The following is a 14,871-nucleotide window of genomic DNA, read 5'->3' on the forward strand; positions in this document are numbered from 1 at the left end:
TGACAACAGGAAGTGCAGCCATATTGGTTGTCATCGTTAAATTACCTTGACAATTACCATGATTTCTGGCTGTCATTTTTGTAGCATGTTCAGGTAATTACAAAGACACCAATTTAGTGAAAAGCTCATTTAACGGCGGCAGTCAATATGGCAGAACTTCCTGTTGTCACTTTTGAAAAAAAAATGGCTGTCTCAACAGGACAGAAAAGGTACTTTGGAAACTGCTCTAATTTTTTCCTTTTGGGTAGATTTCCAGTGTAAGTCTCATTAGTGTTGTTAATCGTTTTGTTATTATCATTTTATGTTTCTTCAGAATATTCTGTTTCCATTTATCTCTCTGTCCACAATGAAGTAGCTTCATCAGGATCATTTGTAATCACGGATCTGTATGTCAAAGGGGTTTTGTGAGAGCTTGATATTGATGGCCTATCCTCTCCTATAATAGTCCAAGCCCATTCACCTGAATAGGATTGAGCTGCACCTAGGCCACATAACCAATGAATGTGATGTCACAGGTCTAGGAAGAGGTTGTGGCATTCGCTATCCTCTTCAAACAGCTGATTGTCGAGGTTGCAGGAAGTTGGACCACCACCGATCAGATATTGATGACCTATCCAGAGGATAGACCACCAATATTAAACCCCTATAACAAATGCAGAGAAGATCCAGATTGTGTCTTCCTGACATTACTCCCTGCCACCCCACGATGCTGAAATACCTGTGACATCATCATTATGTCATTTGTCATTACAGCATATATTTTTATTCACTTTCCATTAGCCCTTTGTACATAAATCTGTTTGGATCAACAGTTGTTTGGGAAGGGGTTAAAATCTTGTTAAAGGGGTTATGCGAAACATAGAACCAGCCCTGTACCTCACATGGATCCAGAGATCTCCCCATTCATTGCTCCAATTGCTCGGCTAGATTCATTTCAAGCTGCCAGCTCAGGGGTCGTGTCCGTTCTCAGGAGGTGTTTCCTTTCTGCTGCAGCTGGTGGAGGTTGAAGGAAGGAACTGAGCACGTGCTTCCATCTCAGTTGGCTGGACAAAGAATTTTGAAAAATAGCAAACAGCAGATGGCGCTATACAGATAGATTTCAGTGAATTTTTAGATTTAGAATTTTTAATTACGGTACATGCAATTACAAATGTATTCAGACCCAAGTGCTGATTTGAAAAATGTATAATATTTTTCATGGGACAACCCCTTTAACCATTGATACAATTTTTATTTATATCTTACACATTAGTTTTTTTTAATAATTTGTACAGGTGAAACTCGAAAAATTTGAATATTGTGCAAAGTTAATTTATTTCAGTAATGCAATTTAAAATGTGAAACTAACATATGAGATAGACTCATTACATGCAAAGCGAGATAATTCAAGCTTTTATTTGTTATAATTTGGATCAGGGTAGATTTGATTTAAATCAAACTGATTTAAATCACGATTTAAATCACTAGTCAGTAAGGCTTGATTTAAATCATAGTTTTCTACATAAAGACTAATTCTTGCTGGTATAACTTATAATATGCAAGTAGATGAAGCTTTTTAGAATAACAACTTTTCATATTAGGTTGATTCTGTATTCATAGGTTTGTAGAAGTTAGGATTAAGGTCTTTTTCTCAACTCTGTTCATGTTATAACATTTTTGCTGTAAAGAAGAGGCATGTGATCTCTGCTGAGTCAAATTCAGTTTTGAGAACTGCAAAAGTAAACCAAGCATCTGTGATAATATCTTGTAGGCAGAGAAACTGTCCAATAATCTTACAAAAACCTCTGGAAGAGCAATGACATTGTGAATGGATTAATGGAATTTATTCACCTAAAAAATTAAATATATACAGCCTTATTCTACATAATTAAAAAACGAATCTTTATTTCATGATGGAATAACCTTTGGATAGTAATATATTTTCCTCAAAAAGCATTTTTAAATCAAAAAAATCAGATTTAAATAAAAATTAAAAAATATCTGTTTTTTTTTATTTTATTTTTAAATCATTGATTTTTATCCACCCTGCTTTGCATGATTATGGCTTACAGCTTATAAAACCCTAAAGTCTCAGTTTTGAGGTCCCCTTTGCTCAGGGGGTATGGATTAATTAGCTGACTAGAATGTGACACTTTGAGTCTAGAATATTGAACCTTTTCACAAAATTCTAATTTTAAGCTGCATTAATGCTTTTCCTTTTAATCTGCATTACTGAAATAAATGGACTTTTGCATGATATTCTAATTTTTCGAGTTTCACCAGTAATCTCCCACCCCCACTTTTCTCTGACTTCAGTCTTCTACTAGAACAGTGTTCTGTAGGTTCTGTGAATAAGCTTATGGCATGGCACACAAGCTTGGATTTCATCCCTACATGTTCTCATCTCCTCTGTAGCTGATGATGATGTCTGCACAGTTCTGTACAGTAATAAGCTCTCGTTTCCTCGCAGGGCTGCTGATTGGATCTGGTTGCGCTTTGTATCCTCTGGGCTGGAACAGTGAAGAAGTTCGACAAGCGTGTGGAAATCTCTCGGCACAGTTTGAATTGGGTAGGTACAAGCGCTACAGGGACACCTAAAGGTCTACTGAAATGAAAGAGGTTGTTTCAAAGTAAACTGAGAAAGTGTCGTAAGCACCATTAGAGGCGCTTTAGATCAAATATTTGGTATTTTTTATAGCAAACTTTAAAAGACTTAAGATTGCTGTATTTACACTCAAGATTCTTATATTTCTGGATACATTAGACAGTATCTGGACCGTTAAAGGTGTTGTGCCGCGTATTAAAGCTAACTGATCAGTATGGGTCAGACCGCTGGGACCCACACCAATCCCGAGAACGAGGGTCCCAGTCCCTTGTCTGAATAAATCTGTACTCTGCTATTTCCAGAAATCTTATAGAGTGAATGCTTCACCTACCGCTCCATTAGGACAAGGGGATGGGACCCGTGTTCTCAAAATAACTGGTCGATGGGGGCTTGTCTGCTAGGACCCCCAAAATCGGTTAGCTATCCTGTGGATAAGGTGTAATGGTAAAACTCCTTTAAGGCTGCGATCACATCTGCATCATAGTTACACATTTGACGGAAAATAGCACTACATCCATTCTCTCTCTTAGCAAAACAGTGGAACCTCGGGTGAAAACCTCAGGCGCCACTGGTGTTAACTGCATCGTGGCACATACTACACACTTTCCATCTCCACCTGCTGTATAAAATTGATTAGATAGCTGCTTGACGTTCGTAGGCCCTTAAAGGGGTTGTCCCACTTCAGCAAATAGCATTAATCATGTAGTGAAAGTTAATACAAGGGACTTACTAATACATTGTTATTATTACCCATATTGTCTCCTTTTCCTAGCTTGATTTATTTTTCCATCACATTATACAATGCTTGTTTCTATGGTTACGACCACCCTGCAGTCCAGCAGCCGTGGTCTTGCTTGCACACTATAGGAAAAATCACCGGCCTGTGTGCGCTTTCACGGTCCCAGCCACCAGAGAGGCTGGTGCTTTTTAATATACTGTATAAGCACGACCACCGCTGCTGGATTGCAGGGTGGTCGTAACCCCTGGAAACGAGCAGTGTATAATGTGATGGAAAAATGAATCCAGCCAGCAAAGGAGGCAATATGGATAATAACAATACATTAGTAAGTGCCTTGTATTAATTTCCTCTACATGATAAATGTCACTTGCTGAAGTGAGTCAACCCCTTTAAAGGACGTATGGACAGGGGTTGTCTTCATGTGATAACCCCTTTTAATGAGAAGGTTTCTACTCAGTAATAGCAGCAAAAGCAAAGTATATAAGAAAGTTATCTAAGTTTTCAATTTACTATGATTTAACGTTTCATTTACCTTAAAATGGAAAAACCCTTGAAGGGCAGATCCAGAAAATCAGATTCTGTAAGGACACCTAGCTAACAGTTTTATAAAGTTTTAAAGGGGACCTGTCACCATTAAAGTACAGGCAGTATGTTATAGAGCAGGAGGAGCTGAGCTGATTGTATAATAATATGTGAAAAGATTCAGTCTAAAATATATTTCATTCATTTAAATTTCTGCTTTTTCTGTCAAGGAGGTGGTTCTATCAGTGATTGACAGCCTTTCCTCTATGATTGTGTATACAGAGATGGCTGTCAATCATAGAGGAAAGGCTGTCAGTCACTGATAGGACCGCCTCCTGGACTTCAGAGATAGCTGTCAATCACTGATAGGACCGCCTCCTGGACTTCAGAGATAACTGTCAGTCACTGATAGGACCGCCTCCTTGACTACAGAGATAGGTGTCAATCACTGATAGGACCGCCTCCCTGACTTCAGAGATAACTGTCAATCACTGATAGGACCGCCTCCCTGACTTCAGAGATAACGATTATTCACTGATAGGACCGCCTCCTGGACTTCAGAGTTAGCTGTTATTCACTGATAGGACCGCCTCCTGGACTTCAGAGATAGCTGTCAATCACTGATAGGACCGCCTCCTGGACTTCAAAGCCCAGAATGGGCAGGAATTTAAATGAAAGAAATAGAAGTTTTACTGAATCCCATACTTCTCCCATAAAAATCTATCTGCTCAGCTCCTCCTGCTCTATAACATGCTGCCTGCAGCCCTGACACCATGTTCAATGTAATAACTTCCCTTCAATGCAACTTTGCAAAATGGAAAATTTAAACACAGGGATAAATTCTGGTTGCCCAGTCATCTTGACAAGCAACATATGGTGGACCTGGTTCTGCTGCCTTCCATACTTACATCCAGGAGCTGGGTGCTCCCACATACTGGCAAGTATAAGACGCTTGGCTGTCAGTGACAGCATCCAGCTCCACCACAGAATAGGCGATCACAGAGAAAGAGCATAGCGTATACTGTGTGCTCCTGCTGTACTGACCTCCGCAGACATGGATGCAGTTGCAGGCAGCTACAAGCAGCAGCCATGACTATATAGCGTCTGGCCAGCGCTAGGTGACCCTGCTGTAGATGGGGTGAAGAAGATGTAAAGGCCGTTCTCATGCTGCTATTGATGAACGTGCCCAGTTTTTGAGGTACCTCATTTATTCGGCTGCTTTCACATCAGCGTTTTCCTTTCCGGTATTAGGATCGGTCATAGAATCTCAAAAAACCGGAGGAAAACGCTTCAGCTTTGTCCACATTCATTGTCAATGAGGAGAAAACTGAACTGAAGGGAACAGAGTCACCAGAATGCATTCTGTTCTGCTTCATTGCGTTCCCATGCCGCACACAAAAGCGCTGCAAGCAGCAAGACAGATCCATCATGACTCACAATGTAAGTCAATGGTGACGGATCCGTTTTCTCAGACACAAAAAAAACCAGATCCGGCGCCCATTGACTTACAATGGTTTTAGAGACAGATCCGTCCCCCACTTTCTTACAGTGGTGTTAATGCCAGATCCGTCATTGCTATTTTAGAGATAATACAACCGGATCGGTTCATAACAGATGCAGCCGGTTGTATTACCATAACGGATGAAGTGAACGTAGCCTAAAACGTAATGTCCACGTGTGTCTCCGGCCTGTCAGGCGCTGGATTATTGCTATGTTTCTTACTCTTGTACTTACACTTTTCTCCATAATTGGTTTCTACTTGAGGCGGTATTCTCCGTTTCCTAGAAATAGCTCCCGTCTTGGGTGCTCTCGCTGCCTCCACACCTGTTATTACCTTCCTCATTTTGACTGAACCTCATACTTACTAATCACTTTGGCTTTGATGTTTGTGTTAGATTTGAATGATCTCCCTGGAGCCTGAGCTGGAGATTAATTCATCTGGTTTAAAAAAAAATGCAATTGATTTAAGTAATTGCTACTTGTAATTGACCATTCAAGGTTAGAGAAGATATGGATGGAAAACATGGTACTGTATATTAGCGTATGCATATGGCCAGGGGTTAATGTAATGTTAGGCTGTATAAAACAATATTTAATTACATTTTTATTGGTATTCTATATTTTTTTTAGTTCCTAGAAGTCTGTTAAATGTAGAAAAGCATATTTTACTTTTACAGCTGGTACATTTCTTTACTCAGAACGACATCTAAAATTCTATGTATGTCGTATTTCTATTACATTATAGTATTTGCCATTTTTTATTCCTGTAATAAGCAGGAAGCTAATACTGTCACCCTCCCCACCACACACCTTGTTCTGCAGCTGAAACTTTTGACTTCTGTGTACACGGAGATATTCATCGCCGGTGCCTGTCCACACAAGTTACATTGATAAAGCCGATAGATGTTTTTGCCTCATTCGACCTTTACAGTAACGTCAGCATTGGATTTATTACAACACGTGGAGCTTTGTTATAACAAAAGCATAACCAATTTTCTGGCTAATAATCTTTCCAAGTGATTTATGGGACTGTTAAACTATAATTTTGCATCTTGATGTGTTCTCAAGTCTGTGAAATTACTGACCTTCTCTAACGTACCGGTAAATAGAAACACAGGAACATCAACATGTTTATAGTTCACAATAACACTTCATCCTGCGCCTTACTGCAACTTTATCCTATTTTAATGCATGGGATGTGAAGGCAGCTTAAAGGGGTTGTCCAGGTTCAGAGCTGAACCTGGACATACACTTATTTTCACCCAGGCAGCCCCCCTGAGGCTCATCTCATGCTCCGATGTGCTCCTTTGCCCTGTGCTAAATGGCGCAGGGCAAGGTCTCTTTTGTTTTCAATAACACACTGCCGGGCGGAAACTTCCGCCCTGCAGTGTGTTCGGTGACGTCACGGTCTCTGATGGGCGGGCTTTAGCGCTGCCCTAGTCGTTTTACTGGCTAGGGCAGCGCTAAATCCCGCCCATCAGTACCGATGACCGGCACTGGCAGCCCCATGGAGAGCCCCGGTATGTCACCGGATCTCCAAAAAAATGCCTTTGCCGATTTAGCACAGGGCTTTGTGCGATTTAGCACAGGGCAAAGGAGAGCATCGGAGCATGAACTGCTCCGTTGCTCAAGTCAGGGGGGCTGCTGGGGTGAAAATGGAGGCATGTGCGGATTCAGCTCTGAACCCAGACAACCCCTTTAAGTAATGTGCTAATTGTAGGAGTCCTTGTTTTACTTCTTCAAACTATTTTAGATGTTTAGTCTGATTGGTTTAGGTCAAGGATGCTCAACCCGCGGCCCTCCAACTGTTGCAAAACTACAACTCCCAGCATGCCCTAATAGCTGTAGGATGTGATTTAAGTACATGACTGTTTGCCAGTCTCTCTCCCAGTGCAGCGGAGGGCGCAGGTAACAGGACCCTTTTAAAGGGTTTCATTAAAGCTAAAGACAACATCAGGTACAACCTGAGATTGTTCTGCAACACTGAGGTAGTTATACTAACTCAGTCTAAAATGTAGAATGGTTAAACTTAGGCAGTCTAAAAATTTTGGTGTAAAAGCCAGACTCTTTTTCTGCTAATCCACAACCCTCAGTGGCGTACTTATATGGAGACAGACCACATGCTTTGGGGCTGATGGTGAGTTTTTAATAAAAAAAATTCCTCAGCAGAAGTCACATATGGCGGGGAGAGAGGAGGGGGTTCGAGTGGGTCCATACTAATTTTTAGCTCTAGGGCCCTCTCATATCTGTGTGTGGCTCTGCCTACCTGAAATCCCATGTCCCTTTGACATACGAAGTATAGTGGATTATTCGTTTTGCCTCATTTTATTTTAAAATGAGATGCAACATTTTCCCCCAAAATGCCCTAGATTTTGTTTGGCACACATTAAGCCAGAAATTAAGAGAATACACAGGGGCTATGATGCTAAAAAGTTGTTTAAAACTTTTTTCCCCATAGGAAAGCATTAAGGTCATGCAATAGACACAGTAACCTTCAATTTCACTGTGACCACCTTGCAAGCAAAAGTCCCCATTGATGCCTCTAATTAAAACATACCTAATCTTTCAACAAACTTTGCACTCATCAATTTTATCTGGCGATTATATAATTTGTATCTGGCATTTTTAGCAGTTTTCTTGTGTATGCTATATCTTTAGTTTGACTAGCTCCCATCCACTTCACACAGAAAGTGGAGGAAAATCTTCTTCCTAACTTTCTCTCAGAAGCAGCCCCAGAATCGTGGAGGACATTATAGAGAAGTATTGACCTGTATGGATGTGAACAAAGCACTTGGGCTGAGATAGAAACTGTCTATATGGCTGGCTGTTGGGGTCTTTCTTGGCTGACGCATATCATAGACTTCAGCTGACTTGTATAATCTGATACTTCTGTAAAATGGTCCTTCCTGAGATGGATTCAGTAAAAGTTTCAGAGAGAAACTTTGGTTTGGGGGGGTTAGAGAACAGCTAATAACAGGAGAACAAAACCTTTTTCTCCTGATAAGGTGTATTACAAAGTTTCTTAAAGTCGCTTTTTCTATTGATTTCTGCAAAGCTGTGTGAAAAGTTAGTGACCATTTAATAATAGCCATCTGTCTTGATGCTACAAAGGGGGAGACAATTCCCATTATATAAGTCAAAAACAGTTATGATCATTGGAGTAGATTTTTGGTCAGGTTATATTACTGTATACTTCAGTAGCTTTCGCTTTTCAATTCTTTAAATCTAGCTTTAACTTTTCCATGAAGTGATGCATCACTGCTTACACCTTTACCAAGGACAAAAGAGTAAAGTGACATTGTGCACATTGGAGAGTCATCGAAGCTTCAATATCATATTTTACACCCAACTGAGCGTACAGAGAACGGAACTGCTGATGCTTCTTGTGCACTGGATGTGCTCTATGACAGTGTCTACACCCTGAGCGAGAGCAATAGGCATTCACAATCTGACATTCAGGAGTCGTATTAAATTTATATTGTTTAGCTTTCTTTCATATGAAGCTATACCAGTCCTCCGGTGTATAAGGGTAGGTAGCCTGAAGGTGAAACTCACATAAAAAGACAATTTCTCAATCTGATTATTTATAATGAAGGATAATTATGTGAACATTTTTTCTAGCCATGTTGTTTGCTGAGCAGCAGCCTCCATGTTTCTTAGGCTTCTTTCACACTCACGTTTTGGCTTTCCATTTCTGAGATCCGTTCAGGGCTCTCACACGCGGTCCAAAAACAGATCAGTTTTGCCCTAATGCATTCTGAATGGAAAAGGATCCACTCAGAATGCATCAGTTTGCCTCCGATCAGTCTCCATTCAGCTCTGGAAGCGGACACCAAAAGTTGCCTGCAGCGTTTTGCTGTCCGCTTGACGAAACTGAGCCAAACGGATCCGTCCTGGCACACAATGTAAGTCAACGGGGATGGATCCGTTTTCTGACACAATCTGGCACAATAGAAAACGGATCCGTCTCCCATTGACTTTCAATGGAGTTCATGATGGATCCGTCTTGGCTATGTTACAGATAATACAAACGGATCCGTTCATGATGGATGCAAGCGGTTGTATTATTGTAACGGATCAGTTTTTGCAGATCCATGACAGATCCGCCCAACACGCGAGTGTGAAAGTAACATAGGTCCTAGCTAGTTGGTGGCTTCTCTCGATCTCCATGCTCTTGTGGAGATCTGGTGGTGTCACTCACTATAAGATGGAATGGCTTTACCAGCACTTCAAGTCAGAGAAGTATATACAATACCATAAAGGCAGACCATATGCCTGAGGCCTTTGGAGAGAGGAGGCTCAGTGTCCATTGATCCCATCACATTTGATATTAGGTTCTAAGAACTTGTGCAACACAAAGGGACAAGGAATTGTTGCAAGGACCATGACAAGGGGGTGCAGGGTGGCAAAACCTGGCCCACTTTGATTGCAATAAAACTTGAAGACCCATTTGAGACTTCTATGGCATATTGATTAACTATGCCGTAAATATCTAAGGCTACTTTCACACAAGTGTTTTTGATGGATCAGGCAGGGCTCAGCAAAAATGCTTCAGTTACTGATAATACAACCATCTAAATCGGTTATGAACAGATCCGGTTGTATTATCGTTAACATAGCAAGATCAGTCATGAACTCCATTGAAAGTCAATGGGGGACAGATCAGTTTTCTATTGTGTCAGAGTTAAACGGATACGTCCCAATTGACTTGCATTGTAGGTCATGACGGATCCGTCTTGCTCCGCATACCATGACTGAAATAAAACTGCAGCTTGCTGTGGTTTGCTCTCCGGTATTGGAAAAACCAAAAGGAACGGACTACTTTTTGGAGCAGTCTGTTCAGTTACGTTTTGTCCCCATTGACAATGAATGGGGACAAAACGGAAGCGTTTTTCTCCAGTATGGAGACCCTATGACGGATCTCAATACCGGAAAATAGAAACACTAGTATAAAAGTAGCCTTAGATGCTCGTTTCTGTTTGGTACTTCAGATAGGATAGGAGGCAGTGTAGCTACACATAAGCAGAGCCATTTCCATTATAGTTTAATGCAAGTACATAAACAGCTAACACCTTCCAACAGTGGAAATGGATGGATACTTGCGTGGCCACCTCTCCACCTCATCCCTCCCACTCTGGACTGCCAAGCACAGAGGAGTCCATAAATATGGTGGTGCCAAAGATGGCTGGCGGCTACACAAAACAGCATCATAGGTTACAGGTTGTGCAACCCTGATGTACTCCGCATTGTTTCTGTTGTATGCTTGGGTTAGAGGGGTTTCTGAGATTGGCCAAATTTTGCCAGGCAGTCATGCTGTAAAAGTTTTAAAAAATACCCCAAGCCATCGGTTTGCCAGGAGCATTGATGTACATATAGATGGCGCATCACACTTCCGGTCTGGTGGAGACAAGAACTGGGATGCTGCAACAGGGTGTTTTTTTTTTACAGCATGTCCGTCCCTGTGACAATTTTTGGTTAGTTTCGGGCAACCCGAAACTAACCATATGACCATACTGTTATATCATGTCACGTTACTTATGTTCCCTTATTCATGACGGCATTTCCTTTGTTCTAGGCATGTGCAGAATTGGATGGGCTTATTACTGCACCGGTGGAGGAGCGGCAGCCGCCATGCTTATCTGTACATGGTTGTCCTGTTTCTCCGGAAAAAAGCAAAAGCAATATCCATATTAGAAGCCATCTGGAAAGTGAGGAGCAGCACTCTGTTTTCTGAACCTAGTTTTGGAGCTTGCTGACCGGGACAATTGACAAGTTGTAATGACTTTGTGATCTGACTCTGCGCCGGCAAAAACTTGAAATGGCTAAAACGCAACTTGTGAAAACAGAAGTCTGGTTCTAAGTAAGGACGGTGTGCTGCGGACAGAGGACCACGCTGTTTGGTGGCCACAATAATGATCTTGTTGGATCCAGGTCTACAGTTGATAATTGCTGATTGGTATAAGCACATATATATATGAATAGCACAAAGGCATTTGTTCCCATAGCCTTTGATTATTCCATCTGTCAAAAATGCCTACAAATGCATTCGTATCTCACAGAATGTGGTACATTGGAGGACTTCTTCTCTCCTCTCTCTCGTTTTCATGTTTTTCCTTATGGTGGTCTCAGCACAGTAGTCCCAGATAAGTTACTGTATCTGAGAATCCTCCAGTCCCACGACTGTTATTTGGGTATTATTACATAGTGCTGTATCTACATAATATGAATATGGACAGGTAGTGACAATTAAGAAAATTGGGTGAACAGGAACTGAGAAAACATAAAAAAAAAACTCCTGGAATGGCTCGCAAAGCCTACTATAATTTATCCAAATTTCCCGACTTGTAGGAAACTTTTCAGTAGTACAATTCACTTTACAACGGTGAACTTAAAGGGTGCCATTGTCACCGACTAAGCCTACTCCTGTCTGTAAACCTTCCTACACTTGTAGCCTTGACAAGGAGCTGACCTTCTTAATGCACTAGACTGCCAAGGATGGATGTTGGCGTTGATCTATTCAGTACCTAGGTTACCAGAGAAGGTAGCATTTACCCTTGAATTACCCTAGACCACCTGGGAGGTTGATAACCCTTTCACTAACCAAGAATGCAGGGATATTAGACAAAGGACCCATTATCACACTCCCTTTTCATCCAGCCATTACTTTATCAGGTTTCTCAAGTTGTGAAAGGTCTTCTTTATTATAGCTTTTTGTGCATTGAAATAATAGGTCAATATGTTTTTGGGGGGTCAGTACAGAAGCACATAGGGTTATAAGGGTTCATCCTATTGCTTTAGCAAAATGGGACTTGAAGTGGTTACATGGGTTGTTTCAAGTAATGCAAGCCCCTCTGGAGGCCTCATGGGAGGTCCCCTCCTAAATCATTGAATTATGTCCAGCGGGAGAACCACAGAGCTCATGCTCGTTTTCCCTGTAGTGACGTATGCAGTAGCCCCTTTTTATATGCTACATGTTGTTAAGCGGGTTGTCCCATGAAAAATTATATACATTTTTCCAACCCTCACCTGGATCTAGATTGAGTTATACACTGAAATGTATCGGTATAGCGCCAACTGCTGTTTGCCCTTTTTCTAAATTCTCTGTCAAGCTCACTGAGGTTCACCTACATGGTCAGTTCCAACCTTCAACTGCCACCAGCTGCAGCATACAGGACGCGCCCTTTGAACTGCCAGCTTAAAATAAATCTAGCAGAGCAATTACAGCAATGAATGGGGAAATTTCTGGATCCATGTCAGGTACAGGGCTGGTTTACCAAGAAGAGGCTGTTATGTACTACTACATGATGTCTGATTAAAGTTTTTTACATTACTCATGGGATAACCCCTTTTACATGGATGTATTCTGCAATCCAGCACAACCCTGTTACAGCCCCCCCACCAATTAGGTAAAGATGCCTAAAATTTTTACCAACCTGTATGAATATATAAATGACCATATAAAAGCCATGAATCCTTTAAAGTTATGGCTCAAGTAAATTCATTCCTGATAAAGTACACGAAAAATAGCCCAAACTTTTAGGTCAATTACTTCCATGCATTCCACATGTAGCGGACCTTCAAGACCATGTCTAGTAGACATCTCACACTTTGTCAGGAAACCCTTCTCTGTACAGTCTTGCCCTTTACTCCGCTCTATATAGAACCTTCCCCCGAGCTTTTCTTAAATGTCGATCAGGTAAAAGCCATAGCCTCCTTCCTCCCATCACTGGAATAACATGAAAACCCGAGAGACTTCCCTCTTTAACCCCTCCATTTTCTGAATCTCCTCTGTTGCTACTATGTCCTCCGAAAAACAGAGGAGCTTCGTGTTCAGTATTATTTTTCCTTTTTGCTGCATATATTATGTAAGATATTCATTGGACCAGTAAGCACCCTTTATATCGACTTCAGTTTTATGTGCACAAGTGATGATAGGAGCCGATACTGCATTATCTTTTATTTTATCGTACATATTTTATCATATTCCAGCAATATTCTATCACATGATTATAGTTTTGATTGCTCTTGCAAATGCAATACCCTGACGTTTTATCAGCGGACCTTCAGTAATCTCTTAGAATACCCTCTCACATACATGGCTTATGTTCTACATGTCATAGAGATCACGCGTGTGGTGTAGTTGCCATGCCTTTTTTGGGCTATTTAACGTTTACTATCATTTTTTTAACGACAAGGTAGTATGTTTGTATTTAAAAGGTATAAACCCTGTATATACTGTATACTGTACAAGCTTCTTATACCATGGTTTGTAGAGTAAACAATAAAGTACACTAGTACTTTTTATAGACGCCTTTTTATACTTTGTTTCAGGATTTTTGCTGATTATATTGTACACAGATTAACCCACATGCACCTCCGTTATTTCGCGCTAGCATGGCGCATCTGCTGACATCACAGACTAGACAGCTCTTAATTACTGATTAACTAAAGTTTTTGATATTTGCTTAGGGGAAGGTCGGCAGAATGATTGCATAATTTGCCAATCATTATAGCTGTTCTTCTGCAAAGTGACAGTGACGGTCATTTCCTATTGATTACAGGATCTTATTGATGTTCCATATACACAAAATCTTTATAGGAAGCTCAACAATGCAAGTGGATCACTGCAAGGTTTTATATAGCATATTTATAAATGTAAGAGGGAATCTGTCACCAGTTTTATGGTGTCCAGTTTGAGGGCGGCATTAAACTGATGGCAGAGACTGTGATTTTTCTTTTGTCCCAGCCGATTCCAAGAGTTTTGTTTTTACTGACAACCTAATTCTCTGGATAGATCATCAGTATCTGATCAATGGGCAGTGGCGGATCCAGAGCCTGGTCTCCGGAGGGGCACTTCCAGATTATCTTCTGTCCGCCACCACAAGACTACACAGTGTAGAGGTACACTGTATATTGTGGGGCACAGTGTAGCGGTATACTGTATATTGTGTGGCACAGTGTAGAGGTATACTGTATATTGTGGGGCACAGTGTAGGCTATATGTGTATAACATAAACATATTCCACATGAAAACTTACAATTAGTTGGCTTGGCCCTTGGGGATCTCGGACGCCACTTCAACTCTTTGGCAGGGGGGCTCGGTGGAGCTGATGTTGTGTTTTATCCTAATGAGAAAGATTTCATAATATGGATTTGGAGAAGGGGCAAAGGGATAGCAGAGCAGGGAGAGGCTGGTGCTGCTACAAGGGGGTCATACTATGGGGGAGTAATAAAGCCCACCATAATGCTCCCCCAGTAGTAATAATTCTCCTTATAATAGACAGTGCAAAAAATACCCCCTTGTAATGCTCCCAGTTGAGCTAATGTCCCCATAGTGCCCCCATAATGTGCCAGTATAAAATACCGCTATATAGTGCCCCCAGTAAATGCCCCATAGTGCTCCTCTCCCCCCTTCCTCCTAGTGCCCCCATAATGTACCAGTATATAGTGACCCAGTAGATGCCCTCAGTGTCTCTCATAAATACCCCTTCTTAGTGCCCCCCGTAGATGACCCCATAGTACTCCT

At 41.2% G+C, this 14,871-nt stretch overlaps 1 protein-coding gene across 1 annotated transcript in view; it reads left to right on the plus strand.

The window, feature by feature from the left end:
• The window catches only part of LHFPL6 (LHFPL tetraspan subfamily member 6), a 172,112-nt gene extending 158,459 nt beyond the window's left edge, over positions 1-13,653 (plus strand). The window contains exons 3-4 of the mRNA XM_040426088.1: positions 2,450-2,548; positions 10,921-13,653. Coding sequence (XP_040282022.1) covers positions 2,450-2,548; positions 10,921-11,039 — 218 coding nt within the window. The 3' untranslated portion in view covers positions 11,040-13,653. The remainder of the gene's footprint in view (positions 1-2,449; positions 2,549-10,920) is intronic.
• Positions 13,654-14,871: the final 1,218 nt, after the last annotated feature.

Source organism: Bufo bufo, chromosome 3, assembly GCF_905171765.1.
Source record: "Bufo bufo chromosome 3, aBufBuf1.1, whole genome shotgun sequence".
Lineage (NCBI taxonomy): Eukaryota > Metazoa > Chordata > Amphibia > Anura > Bufonidae > Bufo > Bufo bufo.